At 33.0% G+C, this 20,468-nt stretch overlaps 2 protein-coding genes across 2 annotated transcripts in view; both read right to left on the bottom strand.

Annotated features, from left to right (window-relative positions):
* LOC115453591 (elongation of very long chain fatty acids protein 7) overlaps positions 1 to 11,792 on the bottom strand; it is a 41,582-nt gene extending 29,790 nt beyond the window's left edge. The window contains exon 1 of the mRNA XM_037443553.1: positions 11,655 to 11,792. The gene's annotated coding sequence lies outside the window, so the exon portion shown is untranslated. The remainder of the gene's footprint in view (positions 1 to 11,654) is intronic.
* A 5,484-nt stretch (positions 11,793 to 17,276) lies between these two features.
* LOC119190779 (elongation of very long chain fatty acids protein 7-like) lies at positions 17,277 to 20,079 on the bottom strand. Its single transcript, XM_037443566.1, has 5 exons — positions 19,947 to 20,079; positions 18,944 to 19,131; positions 18,639 to 18,707; positions 17,810 to 18,109; positions 17,277 to 17,555 (listed from the first exon to the last, which is right to left on the bottom strand). Exons 1-5 carry the CDS (start codon positions 19,999 to 20,001, stop codon positions 17,373 to 17,375), a joined length of 795 nt encoding a protein of 264 aa, XP_037299463.1. The 5' UTR covers positions 20,002 to 20,079; the 3' UTR covers positions 17,277 to 17,372.
* Between the last annotated feature and the right edge of the window lie 389 nt (positions 20,080 to 20,468).

The following is a 20,468-nucleotide window of genomic DNA, read 5'->3' as shown; positions in this document are numbered from 1 at the left end:
ATTTCCGTCATACATGATTTCTGCGTAGCTTTAACCATTAAGGTTGCACACGCGACGGAAGCTTAAAAAATGGAGTAACTTCTCCCGTTTTCCCAACATTTCCCTTCACTGCTCTGCTCCTATTAATTGTAGCGTGATGAAAAGTATACTATAACCAGCACAGGAGTGTGACAAATAATTGTACCAAGTTTCGTTAAAATCCGTCGAGTAGTTTTTGTTTCTATAACGGTTATACAGACAGACAGACAGACAAAAATTTTACTAATTGCATTTTTGGCATCAGTATCGATCCCTAATCACCCCCTGATAGTTATTTTGGAAATATATTTCATGTACAGAATTGACCTCTCTACAGATTTATTATAAGTATAGATATAGATTATTAGTGGATAGGAATGACGCTAAAATGCGAAACTTATTGAATTATGATTTCTTACTGAATTTCTTAGATAAAAGCGAACTATAAACAAATGTATGGTATATTTCACTGTAATAGTTCTGAATTATAGCAAAGTATATTATTTTAGTGGGTTCGGCAAACATACTGCCACGGACCGCAATTTCTGTAATATATCTTTCATCTTTTAAATCTCGACTACAGCCTCAAAGATCGGATTCAAAATTGTTCTGTGTTTCAAGCTGGAACTAACTAAACCCAAAAAATATTTCATCGAAATCGATTAGGTGACTTCAGATAAGCATGTATGAAAAAATATTTTCATATAGGTAAAAATATTATCTAAACTGCCAACATTTCCCGTTAATTTTCTAAATACTTTTTTTTATACAATCCTTGTCCTGATAATTAGAAACGTAACAAAAAAAATCAACCAGTCAATTCGGTCGAGCCATTCTGTAGAGATGTTTTCATATATACATACATGTGGCAACTGATTTTTATTTATATAGATAAACTATTAAATCAAATCGAGGTCATAATCCGCTATTACATATGTATATTTTTCTATGGATTACAAAATTATTGATACCATAGAAGCAATTAACACTATTTCTACCGTGAATTATTTCAAGCAAAACGTAATTCTTCTGCCTTCATTAGATTGTTTATAAAAATTACATAATTCTTTCGATCACACGGTAATTTGAATAAATGGTCTGATTTAGCATCCGTGCAAAGTTAATTTTGTCATTATCACGTTGGGTCTTCCACAATTTAAAAATCGAAAGTAGAGCCTTCATAAAAAGTAGACAGTAAGTAAAGTAGTACCTACTGGACGTAAGACTTAACATCTCACGTCTCATAGCGATGGCGAGCGCAGTGGAATACCAAACAATACTTTGTAATTGAAGGTGTTGGATGGTGTTTCTTCTATTTATGGACGGTCGTATAGCTAACCATTAGTCGAACGGCGAGCTTGTCTCGTTATTCAAAGCAATAAAAAAGAACAAAAAGGTAGGTTAGTTCAGATAGTTGAGTTTGAACGTGAAAGACTAACCCACCCATTCATAGACGTTTTTTATGTAAGGAACGGTGCATTGATGTGGTAAAAAGTCTGTTTCTCAGCGCTGACGGCATGGCAGTCTTCACGGTGCGTAGACATAAGGACGTTGTGATTGGCTAATATTGAGATACAACTTGAATCTAGTTGGCTGTCAGATAAACAAAGCTGAACAAACAGCAATCCGTCAGATAAACGAAGCTAAGAAACAGACTTGCTATCACAGTCCGTCCTTAGATAAATGACGTCTATGAATAAGAGGGTAATTTTTTAACTACATAGATATTACGAACATTATAATTGTATAAAAAGTCTATGATGTTTAAGTTAATATATTACTCATGTCCAATAAAGTATCAAACTATAATAAATATGATTAGACCATAAATGCAAATCTCCTAATCTCGCCACGTGATGACGTAGCGGTAGCCAGCCACTGGGGTTTTTAGTTCGTCACATATATTTTTAGCATGTGTAATTTTTGTTGACACTTCTTTATTATTGCATGTTACCTTAATCTGTGTCTTAATAAATAAATCACAGTCTATGTTGAAAAAGGATCTTTAAGCAGTAAACAACTTATAACCAGAAACCAATCAATAAATTCCATGGATGCATTACGAAACCAATGTTTTTTTAGGCTAAAATGCGAATACGCAACGGCTTCCTATAGCAAATTCATTAGAATATTTATGTAACGCAGAGATTAAATATTTGACAAAATTGCGCATGCTAGACCTTCGTGATATTTGTTCCCACATAGTATTATAACCACAAGAAGTAAGTAATGAGTACGCATTGAGTATTAAAATTACGATAACTTTACAGCCCAATAAAAAAAATAACCTTAGAATCATAGTAGTCATTTACTAATAAAAAAATGGTTCGCCATTAACTTCATAATCTAATTTTTTCTCGTGGATTTTGTTTTCAAATCATATAAAAGTAATATTGCGCGTATTCATCAAACTGTATCTTTCGAAAATACGGATAAATACTGTATTTTACCGAAATTGCTTTTCTTCAACAGTTTTGCATCTGAGTTTACTAAAATAATGTAAGCAGGCGCTAAAAGTGTCTTTTTAACAGTGAGATTTATAATGTTGTATTAATTCGCTATTGACACTGATTCGTGAAATTTATTGGGTTGGCGTGAATTATTAGACCTACAGGGCAGATTTTCTGGTAAAATTATTTCCAATTTCTCAGAGACAACGAAAATATGTTCTGAGTTAGTTTTGAACTTAAAATACACAATAACAGCGCTTGTCAAGGTATAATGTGAGTGCAATATTTTACAGGTAAACTAATTCTTTTTTAAGGTATGTATTATATTGTCTTATGTTTACGCGAAAATTAGACATTGATATTAAACTTTTTTCGGATTTATCGCGCTTTTGGCTCTGCAGTCTTCGAAACGTCGGCACATAATTATAATATAAACAACCGAAAAATACTTATATTTCAATGCATTTTTCGTGGAATAAAAAGAGAAGACCATTGTGTATTATATGCATAAAAGATGTCAAGACCAAAAACTAGTGTCGTAAAGTATTTGCGTGTCGTCGTGTCATTAGTAAGTAACAATTGAAGTGGTAGTAATTATTTGGACCATTACATAATTTATAATCAGCGCTAGGGTCTTAATAGACTGGTGACGACAGGTCACGGATCATAGAGACCATGGTACGTTTCAATAGTAATACAATACGATACATTTATCAATTTAACCAATTTTAAATGAACCTTATTTATGAAACAGAGGAAAAAGTCTACTTCGATCCGAACAATGTTGATAGAATTCTTGCTAAGTGCGTTTGAAGACGTCTATTTGATTACCTCTTAAGTCTGTGGCCTAAACTACTATACTATTGCACTTCTTACTAAAATTATCCCTCTTGATAAATGCGACAAATTGAAAAATGTTTGTATATTTGTTAGAAGTAAATAAACAACTAAACGGACACGGGTAGACATCCTGGATTAACAGAAGAATAATAAGAGATAAATTTACACTATCTAGTTGTTCATTTAAATTTCCATATAACACAAGTGATATAAAAATGACAAAACAATCCAGAACAATGTGCTTAGAAAATTAAACGCATTGACGAATCTCACGAATTTCGCTACTTTCCTAAACGTAATAGTTGGTAACAATCTGACCGTCAATTTTCGGCACTTTCTCCTATGCGTGTCGGTCTGTCCAAAGACAAAGTGTTCACATAATAAAATTGCTAGTAAAATATATTAAAAAAAAAACTGCAAAGCTTGACCTAACTGTGAGCACATCGAGACATGGTTCCGTTGTACTAAAAATGAAGACTCGTGTGAAGTTATTTGCTTATTGTCTACTCGAATAAGATGTATCATTAAAAAAATTTAGTGACGTAAAAATACGTGTTAATAGCGCTTTAAACCACTACGCCAATAAGGTGTATCATTAAAAAAATATATATCCGTGACAAAAAAATGCGTGTCATATTGCAATGCTGTAGACCAAATAGGATCTAAATAAAATAAAGCGCCACGCAAGCTTACGCGTCAACATGTTGCCGATAAATACTATTATAAAACAATTAGTAACGCTGTTGAAGCAACTGTTTAGCGTTTCTCGGCATTAATATGAAAGCGTCTGCGCGCGGTCTAATATCATCAAATAGAATATCACATAGATGAACGGACGGACATGACGAAACTGAAGTAATTCCTCGGTTTACTACGGAACGCTAGTAAAGTCATTAGGGTCAAACGTTGAACTTATGAAATAAGTTTATGGAATTTACAAGAAAAGTTATTGAAATTAAACCGTTGAAGAGCGTATCGACTTTTAATAGACGGTTCCGTAGATATATTTAAAAACATCGCCTTAAAATTATACACAGTGACTGTTATTTTTAAGATTTATCCGTACAGTACAAGATTGTATAACATTGCATTTCATTAGATCCACTGTATGATTTTTGTGATAGAGCAAAAAAAAGAAACTCTATTGCATTTTTCTATCTTAGTCGATTGTTGCCTGACAAAGTTGTTTTATTTGGATTTGACTTCGTAATACATTACAGCCTTTTCTCATTTTAAATAGTAACGTTGTCAAAAAATGGTTGAAAATTGCTTTATGTGAGTTTTATAACACGTCAACAGGGTCGGAAACCTCAGAGAGGTTTGATCTTGAATGTAAATAGGCCAACATCGTGAAAAATTGCATTACACCAACTCCCTGTTAAAATAGAACGTGGACATGTGCAGGAAAACATTGCTCAAAATATTTTTTTTTCATATTCCCTTCTATTTTATTACGCATAAAGTCATTATAAACCTTGACTACTATATTTCGAAAGGTACATAAAAATCTACGTATATAGACTTTTATAAAGCGTTGCGCAGACGCTGTCAATTTGTGGCCTATACACAATACACTAGTACGAAATAGACGTTTACGGAAACACTTTTTTCAAATCATATATTGTTATTTTGAAATATTGGGTTATAAATAAAAGTAAGAAAAACTATACACATCAGACCTAACGCCTTTGTACCCGAAGGAGTTGATAGAGGTGCAACCAGGGCACCGATTTTTCGGCAAGCGTATTCCGTCTCATGAAATGATAGGGCGCTGGCCTATAGCCATATCGGGCACTAATTTTAAATTGCGGGCTGATACAGAGTAAGAAAACCCAAAATCAGTTTGCCCCATCATGGAATCGAACCTAGATTGGTATCGTATCGCATGCGCAATACAACTACGCCACCGAAGCAGTAAAAAAAATACAATGAAACTTTTACTCTCAAGTTGAAAGACACGTATTGTATCCATGGTGAGATTTCACTGTTATAAAAATGAATACTATTTATTGAGTTGCAAATAACAATTTATTACAGAAACAAAATGACTGTCAAAACGTTTAGGCGACAATAAACATGGCCAATTAACACGTAGGTGTTAATCATAACCGAATTTTGAAGAAATAAAAAATTAATGACGGTTAGTTGTAACTAATGAATAAGTAGGTCAATAGGCAATTTAAGTTCTTAATGAAAGTCAATTGTGATATGGAACCTAGAAGAGAACAACCCAAAAAAAATTACAGTAAACTTCGAAACAAAGAGAGTTGCACCGCCGGATGATGAGGGACAAGGCCATCTGAGGTCATACCAAAATTCCAATCTCGAGCAACTGATGTACGCTATAAATGAAATACTAACGATGATAACTTTTTTATATCAATAGATTACATTTTTGAACTTACCAGTATAGCCTAATTTAGAAGGAAAGCAAAACTAGGTATTATAGTCCAAACTAGTAATTTGCATTGCTAAAACTTTTTGTGGAAATGTTTTTGTGTCTACTGTATAAAAATGTTATTGTATTTAAAGTTAATGTGGATTCCAAACGTCATTATTCCAATAACTGTTCATTATTTCAGGCTTAAATTTGTGAACTATTGTATTGTTAATGAAGCTCATAATTGCGTATTACAAATCCAATTGTATTTTCTTTATTTCACACACCGGATCCGATGCGCAATTAAAGGATATTTACTAATACGAACACGCTAAAGTAATAACATACGAAAAACGTTTCCTCACGCCTTTGGCCCTTGTTATGCTTCAACTCGTTTTCGACTTTCGTAACAGTATTTTAACAGGTTTCTTTTGTATCTTTATTTTATTGATTTTGCCTAGTTTATCATAAGTCATTATTGTTATGAGTTGATGAGTAATGTAAAAACACTTCCTCTAAAAAATCACAACTCATCTAAAAGAAAACTGCAGTGTGTTTTCTGGAGACCTTGACTTAATTTCGTAACTAAAAATATAATCTCTTTTAGACATTGATGTATGTGATATAAAAAGGAGATAACAAAACTAGAGATACTAAATACTAGCAATGACGGCGAATTGTAAAAATAGGAACAAAGATTTGAAAACGAAAGCGAGCTTAAGACTAAACCAGACAGAATCACATGAATAATTGAATTCAAAAAATCAAAGTCGACCTAAATTTAAAACTGTTTACTAACACGTGTGTATTAATCATCATGTGATCAGCGCAATTCAGTAACTAGTTGCATCGAAAGCTGAAAATATTTAGAACTAGATCAAATTGAGGAGTGTCCGAAAGCGAAAGTGCACATTGCGGTACAATTATGTTCTTCATTTAAAACGAAGCGAATGCGGTATTGCAAAGTAAATCAAACTCTTCGGCTCCAAATTTCAAATTAATTTTTTTAGCTTTCTCCAGAGGCCATGATTTTATTTTGACTTTAAGTAACAAATCTATCGCCACCATCTTGGGTTTTTTTCTTTAATTTCCAAATCATAGGTAGTGTTACTGTTTAGTATTTACCAGTCATGGTCATCAGCCAGTATAGGTCAGGTGAATAAAAAATATCACATATAGACGGGCAAAACGACAATTCGAAGCGCTTTGGCATATTTGCCATTATTTTTTTTAGCTGTCAGCCCTAGTAATTTAGCAATAAGTTTAACGCCTTCGTTATCTAATTCTATGGGGATTTACAGATCTCTTAATAGATATCTAGATATAGTTCAAGCGCATACTTTTGTCAGATCTCTTACGTTTCCATTCTTTGACTTCGCGTGGCGAAGGTCACAACTTCATGGTTCAGTTTTGGGTTTTTGTTCGAAAATTTATTTTAAAAGGCTACGTATTTTATTTAATTATGCAAATCCAGATGCGGATGTTATCTTAGTCTATTTGTGCACCTTACATGGTGTTTACTTTTAAAATGTTGAAGTTGTCATTAAATTGTATTGAATGTTGACACGACTTATATCTTTATTCTGTTACATAACTATACCGGCACGACAAGTTAACTTCTTCGTAGAAATCAATTATATAAATTACATTATTTATCCTACACTCATCGTGGATAAATAATTAGAGACCAATAAAGATATAACTATATCAATAAAAACCATGTGTATAAAACAACATAATTTAAAATCTAGTAGATAATCATCAAGACCCTTTTGTTAAAAGCAAAGAATTGTACATACCATAATCAAAACAATACTATATGCCGTCCAATTTTTTTCTAATCCAAGATGTTTACAGTTTTAATTTTACGCCATAAACACATATTAAAAAGATTATAAACATAACTGGAACGTGACTTGACAGTGATTTTAACAAGTTATAAAATGTAATTGTGAGAAATACAGTTTCTATGTACTTGAGTGTTAGAGCTGCTGATGATGGTTGGAAAGAGTACGGAGGCTGCCGTTAAGAAGGTTAATGACCTACCTTTAAGCTGGGTTAGTAATATTGTAGATCAATGTGTACTACTTATAGATGTATAAAATTCGTGGGATGATGAAATAAGGTTGGTTGTAAGATAGATTTCTGATTCAATTAATTAATATCTACAAAAAGGAAGGCAGTTGTCAGCAGCACTTCTCAGAAACAAAACTTGAACTTCCATACAACACGCACAATTTAAAAAATTGTTCCAAAACAAAATTCACACGGAACACACTTCTGCGAAATAAATTTTACAATTTTCACCCGTATGATATAAAACGCAAGGTTTTATGCAACAATCCGGTTGTACAAGAATCATCTTATGCATTCTACTTGGTCGTTGGGTGTCTCGCGGCTTCAGGGGCAAATATAAAACATTGGAGTAGAAACCTACTCAAAAATCATTAAATTATAAAAAAACATAAATATGCATGTGGCATTTATTTGCTTATGGACATTGAAAACATACTTGTATTTTAAAAAAAATCATATGACATGTGCGAAATATTTACATTGAAACAGCATTGATTAATGTTAGACTGCCACATTTTATGATACTTTTATAGCTGCAGACAATTATATTAAGTTAATCGAATTATCAAGTAATAGTTTAACACTCATATAGATATATGTCTTTGTACTATTCTGTAGTTACGTTGTTTATGTGTGTTAGGTATTATTGTTTTTATGTTATTGTTTTTATGATGTAGAACTCATCCACAATGTAATCTAAATTAAGCTTGATTAGTCTATTACCCGTTGGTGTGTCATTGAATAAATAAATAAATCACTCGAATTGATGAATTTCCAGCTTCACTTCTGAGTTAAATATATTTTCTTTAAAAAATATCCCATTTATGTTAATTCAGGATTTATGGTCTACGTTTTCGCTTTCAACTAAATCCATCTAGCTGTTCACACGAATAAAGATAACTTCAACATGTCTTAACAAACTTTCCCATTTATAATAGTAGTTCAATGATGGTCAATATACCACCTGACCTACCTGGATAATACTTAAATAACTCAGCAGTATTAGACTAGTGAACAAGATAACTTTCCCTTGTATTTATAGTCCCATACTAGATATTAACTTGTTAAAAAATTCAAAACATCACAAAAAACAAGGAACTTCTACATGTACTTATTTCGCAGATCAAAAATTTCGCATCCCACTAATATTATAAATGCGAAAGTTTGTGAGTTGTGAGTTTCTTATTCCTCTTTTACGAAAAAACTACTAAACGGATTTGGATGAAACTTTACAGTAATATTGGTTATATATCATAATAAAATATTGGCTACAATTTATAATTTTGTGTAATGTGATCATAATATAACAATATATATCAAGTAAGTCGCAAAACAAATTATCCCGGAATACTCCATCACTCGGGCGAAGCCGCGAGCAAAAGCCAGTAAAGACAAGTCATATTATAAAAAGAAAAGATTTTATTTTTTGTATACTAAAGCTACTAAATCGATTTTGAATATAAATACAATAAATTGACTGGGAGAGAATGCCCATAGCATTAAGTCCACCTGTATACAATCTGTATAAAGTGTAAATAAATAAATAAATAAAAAGAAACTCAATTACACATGAACAGGCTACTTTTTATCCCTAGAAAAGACGTTAATACGAGCAAAAGCTATTATTATTATTATTAATTGCTCTAATATCTAGTAATTGTAAATTACGCAAGGTATTAAACCCCGCTTAGTGGCCACGTAAGTATGACACGACCAGGGATAAACGCCGAGAAAAAAAAAGTGGATCAGCCTTTGTACATCTGGTTTCAAACATACCCATCTAATTGTATCAATTTGGGAGGAATAAATAAAATAAAATAATATACTATATTTATCACGTAGGCGAACAAAGTTGCACTTATGATACGTCAAAACAAAGAATAAGAATAATTATTATTTCTAAACAACTATTAAAATTACTTATATAACTATGGACATTTTAAATTAGGGATAAAGTTTATACAAAAGACAAGGTACAAACCGAAGTAACCAGCTCGGGCTGGCAAGTAGGGGGAAATAGAAGGGTAACGCGTCGCGATCCTCACCGGCGAGGACATGAGCCCTAACCTAGCTAACCTACCATACCTAAGTGATGACTACCCGAATAATCGCTTGTTAGTTAACACTTTACTAACAGGTGCAGTGAGCTCATTTTGAAAAAATAAGATTGATCAATGGTCAAGAGCACGTAACAGGTCCAGTTTGAACTAGGGAACTTTCACATCAATGATTTGTTCGTCAGTAGACATCCGCGGCGGGTTGGCGAGCCCCGCCGGCACAATGCGCCGACACCCCAAAAAAATACGGTCAAACCAAACAGTCTCGAGTCACGCTATCCGTTGCCAACTTCCTATAGTATTTTAGGTCAAGTTAAATGAAACGATGTTTTTCTAGTACTATTATGTGAAATAAACTATACATGTATTAATGAGTATAAAATATTCGTTATTAATAGTGGGTAATTAAGTTAGTTACTAGCTGTGTGAAAGAGATTTTTCGGGATAAAAGTCACGCTAAGTATTACCTTTCCAAGGTCTCAAACTATCTTCATACCAAATTTCATCGGAATCTGTACGATAATTTTAAAATTTTTCAGGTTCAGACAGATATAGCAGAAAACTTTGATTTTTAATATGTAAGAATTGCACAGTAGACTTACCAAGTGGTTTACGATAATAATATCATTAATCTTGTATTGATTAATATTCAAAGTTATATTTTATGAGCAATAGATAATATATTATGTATGTAAAGTGATAGTTAATTTGCATCGTCTGTTTAAGTATTCCATAAAATTTAACTAGAATCAATGTCACAATCAAAGATTTCATTGAAAAATAAGCGATATATTAAAAACAAAATAAATATTTTACTATTTATGAACAAAATTATAATAATAATCAGCAAAATTGGGTATAGGTCATACTTTGACCTCATTCATAATTGTTTATTTAACAAAGATATTTTCGATCTTATGACATAAGCGGAATATATGCATACCTAAAGATTATTACGAAAACTTTTAAAATAATTCTAAAAAGTTTAAGCTTCATTAACAAGGTTAAAATAAAACGACTTCGACACAATTTAGATGTCTCGTTTTACAGTTGGATTTATTGATTTTAAAGTTAACATGCAACTCTGTGCTTGCTTTCAATGGTTAATTATATGATGCGCAATAATGGAGCGAGCAATTACGAAATTACGACTCGGCCCGATGAAATGCCAAATCTACAGAAAACAATCATCTGACGCCTTCATTCTGCAATTTACTGAGTGACCAAAAATATGTAACGCGAAATAATTGATTGTATTTTTAAAAAACATTGAATGTTAAAATGACATAATAAGTAGATGTTCATTTAGGTCCCATCCCAATATGAAGTCTAGGTTAACCTACTTCCTGAGGTAGTTTGCAATTTGAATAATTTTTCAATATAATTCCGATAGCCCAATATAGGAATCGAATCTAGGACTTCCCAGTCAACAGACTATACGAAACACTACTACTAAACTATAGAGGTGACACCTAGGTAATTAATTTCATAATTATAAGAATTAATTAATGTTTAACCTCGAAATGAGTTAGGGTGCAAATTTATACATATATCAATTTCTGGATTGAGATAGTGTTGGCAACTTTTATGCTGGAATATGCTCAGTAGGGCTTTTGTTCTGGAAATAACCTTAACAATACGGCATCTAAGCATCTATATTAAAACCGAGATGATAAAAAACGAAACCTGATCAAACTGAGTAAAAACTCAAACCGTTAGATCGAAAGACACTTGCAAGTACTGAACGACAATTCATCACAAAAATTTAAAATCATTGAAAATTTATAGCATACCAAAAATAAAAAAAATCTAGAAATAAAAATCATAACTGACCTTTTTCTGGTGTCAGTACACAAAATTTATGAAAAACAAAACACTCGCGTTTGATAATTTCGCAATTTGATCGGCGAGCAGAACGTGTAGCCGCCTCCGCTAATGCTAGATGACTGAAGCGCAACGGGATCGTTTGAAGTCTGCATACGCTGCGTATACGCATAGAAAAGCCTTCATGTCAATACTTATGTTCATAGATAGGGTTCCGTGGACAATGGACATGTTTTGGAAACCTTTATATTAACACCGCGGTATTTGTTATGGAGAAAAAAAACAAACATGCCTTTTATCTCCGTACAGCGCTGTAACATGGACTCCCAATCTTCGCCATGTATGCTCTACCCCATGTTGCAGGGTGAGCTTATCGTGATATCGGGCACAAATTCTAGACTCTGGTCTGATACTGAGAATAAACCCAGTATCACTTTCCCCAACCCGCTTCGAACCCGACACCCCAGAGCAATAGTTGTCCTGCGAAATACAATCACGACATGTATTGGTCTATAATAACAATCAAGTTTATAATACATGACTATCAAAAGGTCAGTGGAAAAGTCCAAACATTTTGTAAGTATTCTTGAGATTTATGATATCAGCTTTTACCTACGGTTCCGTATGTGGTAAAATTCCTGAGATAAAAGAATATTTCTGAAAAGAAAGAAAGTGTAGCATATTAACGTTCAGGGATATTGTAGCTTCCTTTCAATCAATCCCGAAACACAACAATACGTAATATTTAAGTTATTGTATCTAAATTTTAACGCTACTTAAGCGTTTTGCGAACTAAAAAGTGGCACGTTAAAATTGGGCGCGTGTAAACTTCGAATAGTAAATTGTGTTGCCATAATCAGGAGCACTATAATTTTTTACGGTCATTTTATGTCTCCAAAGGAGAGAAGCTATCTATTCATCGGATTTTTTTATATTTGTCTAGCGATATTTTTTATTCCATGGAGTAATTGAACCATAGTTCGATTTAAATGACTCTTCTTGCGTTTAATTTTGTACACCATTTTAATTTTATAGGTTTGGGACGTTGTACTTTAAGGATGTAAAGGAGAACTCTTGTTATGTGGCCTTGAACTTAGATGATGCAGTAGAGACCTCCTCAACATAAATAAAACGACAACTATTTTTTTGTATTGGGTTCAATTAGAAATATTTTATATTTGTAATATAGTATTATATAAGATATTATGTTAATGATTGTTTGCCTAACGACTATACAGATGTTAACTTAGTCATTACGAATATTCGCGCAAATCTTTATTTTACTTGCTAGGGTAGTGAACTTGCAAATTACATTTTTGCATAGAAGGATGATCAACTGCGAAGTGAACCCTCCTATGGCCTGGCACCACTGCGTCTCATCATTAGTTTAACAATAATAATAATATCAGCCCTGTATTATATACTTGCCCACTGCTAAGCACGGGCCTCCTCTACTACTGAGAGGGATTAGGCCTTAGTCCACCACGCTGGCCTAGTGCGGATTGGTAGACTTCACACACCTTCGAAATTCCTACAGAGGAACTTCTCAGATGTGCAGGTTTCCTCACGATGTTTTCTTTCACCGTTAAAGCGAACGATAAATTCACAAAGAACAAGTTTAACAATACTAAAGGTATTTGCGTTACTGGTCTCAAAAACCATGCTTGCTAGGCGACATTGATTGACAATACATATAAATAGAATCATATATCTATTTATATGTTTATATCTATAAACAACTTTGTAGCTATTTGTTGCTTAATCCACATTTTCTTCAATAATATGATCCTTCATGAATAATTTACCATAAACGAAATCACCATGTACTAGTTTGCCTTGCCCTGATAAAAAAATATATATGGATCATATGATCTAATTTTTGCATTTGGAATAAAGTTGTGGGCCGCATAATTCGAAGATTTGGTTTTTAATTAAGGTTTACATTTAAATAATACTCCAGGGCCGATAATTAATCAGATAATATACAAGCAATTGGTGTGTTTCTTGCAATTACCATTAACTAACTTAAGCTCGCAGCTCCGCCTGCGTAAAACTAAATTTCTGGGACAAAAAGTAACCTATGTAGCAAGTCCAGTTAAAAACTTGTTAAAACAAACACCTTAGCTTCAGAATAATTAGACTCATCAGTTTATAAATGACGAAGCTAAGACGAGAAATTTCTCGATTCTTGCCAACCTTGACTTGCATTACAAATGGTAACTGTTCATCTTGGCATAATAACTTAATACATTAGTGTCCAGTAAAGGATTTCTATCATACGGAACAATAGAACAAAGATATAAAAAGTATATTATTAACAAAACACACATTATCACCCAGAAACAGGTGTGAGGAGTACGCGGGGGTGACCATTCAATGAAACACGGAGATACATAACTTGTTTATTGTACTCGACGGTTCTACATAACGAGTAAACAAAACGGCAAAATGGCTACCCCATCACAGTGGTGACCGCGACGTGATCGTGCCGACGTGATCGTCCCGACGTGATCGTCCCGACGTGATCGTTCCGACGTGATCGTGCCGTAATGATCTAATGCACGCGATATCGGTGTGCAACGCAATTTCGGGAGTGACGCGACCGTGACCTTGAACTTTGTGTCGAGTGCAAACAAAACGGCAAAATGGCTACCCCTTACACAGGCACACCCCTTCACAGAACAAAAATAATTAGGAAAGTTCTAGGGATTCCGTTTTCACTTAAAGGGAAACTGGACCACCCTTCTCCTGAAGGTCTTAGAGTAGGCGCTCAGTATACCGAGCTTAGCTCGACCAGAGGGTTACCTCAACCTAGTTTATTGTGGTTGTGTATTATTTGAGCTATGGTGTAGATTATGGTGCGATGTACCACTAGCTTATAATTACCAAAATAAAATGCTTTATCTACTACTATTACTGATCATATATTTAAGAAAATAATACCCAAATACTATGTCATAACATTATACTTAAAAAATATTTTTTTGATCAAAAAACAAATTTATTCATAATTCTAGTTTTCTAGCGTCTATTAGTCATTCATACAACTTGATAATTTTGGCGAAATGACCGATTAACTGTAGAAGATATGTATATAAAAAGACAAAGAACTTAATAGTTTTATTTGATTATTATTATATTATTATTCATGAAATAATCGTTTCTTACGCACATTTAGTATACGTTATTGAACTTCAATTTGACTTGTGATCTACATTGTATTTATTACTTACTATGTATTGTATCCATAATTTAATACTGGATTTATTTTTACTCGTCAAAGATATGTCATTAGGATGTAAACATTAATTCTGATTCCATATTTATAAAGTCTTACCTCTTCTACGTACCGTATTTCTTTTTTTTTGTAATTAAAATATAACTTTGTTTAATCATAAACCAGCTGACTCGTTCTATATATTAGGTATCATTTTGAATGCACTTAGCATTAAGTTCGCCTTAACATACTCCATATAAGGTGAAAAAAATATATATAACCTCTATCTCTTCCTTACACTTACATAGTACCGAAAATTAATTATATTAGTCTTTTTTTATGTTTCGTCCACTAACTACCATCTCTCGTTGTGTACATACCTTCTTTAGTCTTTGCACCACAATGCCTTCGGCATTAAGTCCACCGTTATACTATTTCCGCCTTATTCATAGACGTTATTTATCTAAGATCTATCTTTGCTGTGATAACAGGTCTGTTTCTCAGTGCTGACGGCATGGCAGCCTTCGCAATGCGTAGTCATGAAGTCGTTGTGATTAGCTAATATTGAGATACAGCTTGAATCTAGTTGGCTGTCAGATAAACAAAGCTGAACAAACAGCAAGCTGTCAGATACACAAAGCTAAGAAACAGATTTGTTATCACAGCAATGCTCCGTCCTTGGATAAATAACGTCTATGAATAAGGGGGTTTATATATAAAGGGTTTATATTTTTATTTATTTAATTAAATTATAATTAAATAAATAAAAATATTGCACCCTTTACCTTAAGGGTACCACATGAATCTTCCATTATTTAATGTATTCCTAGTCAGTGATCAATTAACATTAGAAGCCCTACTTCCTCATTCATTTACACACTTATTTACAGGCCTTCGCATAATATCGTATAATGAGTATATTTTTACTTGATTATATATTGACAAAATGTATATGGTACAAAATTTTATATATAATCGCTTTTTCCGGGGTCAGCAGGTGTAGAACCAAGAATACAAGGCATCATTTACGCGAATATAAAATTATTTGAATCCATTTGTTGATCTAGGTACATGTATTTACGGCATTTATCTACTTATGTCAGGAAAAATTATGTATTTTTGTAAGTATATAAGTTGCGATCTTAAAATTGATTTTTGTTACACTGATATTAGTAATCATGAATTATTTATTCCATTACTTATCTCACTTATTTTCTTAATTAAGATAAATACATAAATGCGAAAATTTGTATATTTGAATGTTTGTTAAAAATAGAAGAAGAAACCTCTGAAAAATACAGTATGTGAAATTTGGTAAGTATATAATAAACATATAGGCTACTATTTTATAAATCTTTCAAATGCATCCAATAACTAGTACGTATGTAAATAAAATAGTAGGTATGTATAGGTAGGAGGAAATAACCACTGTATTTAAGCATCGTCAATTCAGTTCAAAAGTCAATTGAATGTTGATTATTGAGTACATTACAAACGTTTAACGATAAAAACTTTAAAGATTTACTTAATGTCATTCTTATTTATTTATTGAAACTTTATATACAGAAAACAGGTGGACTGAGGCATTTTCTAGCAGTCATCCTTCGTGATGCAGAGATAAAACAATATGGGTATAATATATGAAACATACATATCCACATAAATACAAATAAATACTAATTCTATACAATATGTACTTCATATAAAAATATAATCTTTGCCAGAGACTTTTATGTTTGTGAAATTCTTCCGTTCATATAAATTCTACACGTGCTATTTGACTCAAAACAAACAGGATTTTTGTTACTCCGGAGTAGCAGCTACAGAAACCAAGTCAGGGCCTTATTCTCTATCCCGCACGTTATTTTAATAGTGCGTAATAAGCACGTAACACAACGCATCATGTTTATGACTATAGAAATTTGGCTTACAGAATACCATTCCACGCACATTTCTCGAAGATAACATGACACGGCCGCGTTACGCGTTTACACTATCATACAGAATAAGGGCCCAGATGGTTTTCTTACTTTTAAACGACTTCCATAACAGAAAGGATTCTCGATTCATGTTAGTATTTTTGATGTATTTATATCGATTATTGTGATATTTGTTTATTTTGATTGCTTATGTCAAATTGTAACTTCTTATTTACACTGATATACATATCCTCATTTTAAAATCATGTTGACAGTAATCAGCTAAGGGCCCGTTTTTCTACCGTGGTCAGTTAAAGTCTGTTATAAGATTGGACGAACGTGGAGCACCTTCACCTCGCTGTTAATTCGCTTGCAATGCGCAGTGTGATTAAACTTTTAACTTTAATTGACTATTATCGAAAAAAATGGCCTAAGTCTACTCAAAAGATAGAGGAGGGGTTAGAAAAATTGACTAACAAGAAAAAAACACAATTCTAATATTTGTCGTATACTTTAAATATTGCTTAGTAACATATAAATTCATTCGTCGTAATATGTCTAAAAGAGGATATAACACAGAATAACATCGTTCTAGTTAGAATTTATTGCATTCTTCTTGTTTCTGCTTTGATAGCTTCTAATATAGAAATTCATAAAAAGAGCGAAGAACGAATAAATTAGTGCCATACAGTAGTAGTGGAAGGCATTAGGCAACGGACACGGTGTCAGCTTCTGCTGGTAATGTAAATGGGAGACTACCAAAATGAACTGAACCTGAAATAAACAGAAACAATAAAATACCTTACGTTGAAAACGTGTCACCAAAATAAGTAAAACATTAGACGTTCAAACATTGTAACATCATTGCACTTATAAGAGTTTGACAAATCCAAAAAAAGGAGATCTCATACTACAAATTCATCAAACTTATCCTTAAAAACTGAAAATTTACTTCTAAGAGTAAACTCCATCCAAAATCAGCAATAACACCGTTATGTTAACCAAATACTAAATTCTGAACGGCTTACCAATTGAACCTTGGTCAAATGCTTTTTCCACCAAACATACTTCGCATATTTCGGCCCTAGCGCTGATATCCCATAGTAAGCGTACATCAATACGTGAACAAAGCTGTTCAGCATCCCCACTACCACGAAATGGTCTGTCGGATGATACATCAGATGGAACCATGTCCAACCCACCATCGTCGTGTGGTGGTACAGATGTAAGAATGTAATCTGATTGTCTTTCTTCCGAAACACGAAGAAGACTGTATCGAGGAGGTCTAAATGCTTCGCAATGAAGTAAGGATAGATTTCATTGATGACCTGAAAAAATTGTAGAAATTAAAATTAAATTCAAACAGGCTGGTAAATTGTGTCTACTGGCGAGGGTAATCATCTCTAGTTAGTCAACACTTTATTTGTACTCTACTCCATACAAGTACTACCATCAGGTAGCGGGATCAAGTTCCAGTGTCCATATGAAAAAAAAAGTCTGGACGACATTTACTGTTAAATTTTTTCTTCCAACAGTCAATGGAGTAATTTGATATCACTCAACATTATCAGCTTAGTGATTTGTTGGACCACTAGTTATCTAATAAATGATAAAATAAGACCAGCTGTAACAGATTCCGTATCAGATACAACGAGCTAATGCAAACAGTTCCAATACTGGACTTTAGCTTATGCGTTTAACCCGACAATTCTAAAAGCTCTATGATAACCTGTCCTAGATCAAAAATACATCATTATTTTCGTAATGAAAGTGTTTCCAGATTTCCTATTAAAACCCCTTTATATATCTATCTATCCAATTTCACCAATTATGTTCTTTAAAAAAATATATACATACCTCCTGTAGATCCTGATCTTTTGGACATCTTGTTGTTATTACATTATATCTCAAAATATACCGTGTGTACTGAAAAAAAAAGCAAAGTCTACTGCATGAAATTGAACGCATATTATAATAAAGTATACTATAGTTAAACTATTATAGGCTCCATTTTATCCAAGAATATCCTGGACCTTTTATCCCGAAAAAACGTTTTTACGTAGGCGGAACTGCGAGCAAAAGCTAGTATTATAATTTAATATTCTCGAAAATTCACTTGAAGAGCTCCTCACAAAAACTTTATAGCAATATCACATACTTACAATAAAAACTAAATACGCCGAGAAGAGGACTTGAAATGCGTTGTAAAATAACAACAAATTATTTAGTTTATACGCTGGGCGGTTCTTCATGATAGCTGGTAAAAACTTCACGACTAACACCAGATATGTAACCAGTACTATAAGTAAACCCAATAGAGTTTCCGTCGCACTCCATGTTTGAATTGCGCCTAGAAAAATAAGTAAGCAAATAACTTTGTATTCGGGATGAACGGCTTTGCGTCAACACCTACTGCCTACAACCGATTGGATTGTAGCTGTTTTAGAGAACATATTAAGGCAGTAAGTTCAAATTGCAGACATATTTCGGCTCCACTGATTAGTACACTCACAGAGAAGTGGCGTATATTAGCAGATAGCTGTTGTTTCCTAGTAAGTATCCCTTATATATCTAAACGTCTTTCGTTTAAGACCGGCAACGTATCCGTATGATTTTTTTTATAAACAAATATTTAAAAATCAGAAACATACCTGCACTGCTACTTTTAAAGACAAAATTAAATACAAAAAAATACACTTCGCATTGAGAACCTCCTTTTCTAAGTTTTTTTTTTATTGCTTTGAATGACGAGACGAACTTACCGTTCGCCTGATGCTAAGCGATACGACCACCCATAAACAGTAGAAACACCATCCAACACTTTGAATTACAAAGTATTATTTGGTATTCCGCTGCGCTCGCCATCCTGAGACATGAGGTGTTAAGTCTTATTATGTCCAGTAGTTACACTGACTACAATGTGCTTCAAACCGGAACACAACAGTGACTACATACTGCTGCTTGGCGGCAGAAAAAGACATTGCGGTGGTACCTACCCAGGCGTAAACACACATATGAGAGACCTACCACCAACAAAGTAAAAGTAAGTCGGTTAAAAAGAAAACGCAACGGGAGAGTTGTTCGGATCTCGGGAAATCTTACACTCTATACATAATATATTAGTAGTTTAGTTTATTTTTTTACTGATTTATTTTTCTTACATACCAAACGGTTTTTTTGTTCCTAAATCTTCAAAAAGATGTTCGTATTGTGACGCCATTTTTTAATGATAAAATATTACAAACACATTTCACTTCCTGCTTTCACGATAAATAAACATCGAATGCGTAAAAATATTGTAAAGAACATAAAAGTATGCATTCAGGTAAACGGTAAACATTTAATTGTAACGCAATGACTAAACTCAATTGTATTCAAATATTGGCTTCAATCTTTGTTTTTTTAAACATTTTATTTATCGGTAAAGTCCAATGTTTTTTATTCTTACGAGACAAAATGCCTATGACCTACTTGGTGTAGTGCAGCTCCAGATATCAACGATTCTAGCACGATGATAACCAAAACTTAGCTGGTCTATCTTAACAGCTTTACAATACTAGATGACCCCAAAATTGCTTATTTTAATACATAAAAAATATTATAAACTTTTTTTTTATTTTCACAGGTCTTAAAATCTGTTTGTTTTAAGATTCAAAGGCATGGAGTTACGTAGCTAAATGTCATACA

This window comes from Manduca sexta, chromosome 26 (genome assembly GCF_014839805.1).
Source record: "Manduca sexta isolate Smith_Timp_Sample1 chromosome 26, JHU_Msex_v1.0, whole genome shotgun sequence".
Taxonomy (NCBI): Eukaryota; Metazoa; Arthropoda; class Insecta; order Lepidoptera; family Sphingidae; genus Manduca; species Manduca sexta.
Note: the sequence above shows the minus strand (reverse complement) of the source record. Positions and strands in the feature narration are given on the sequence as shown.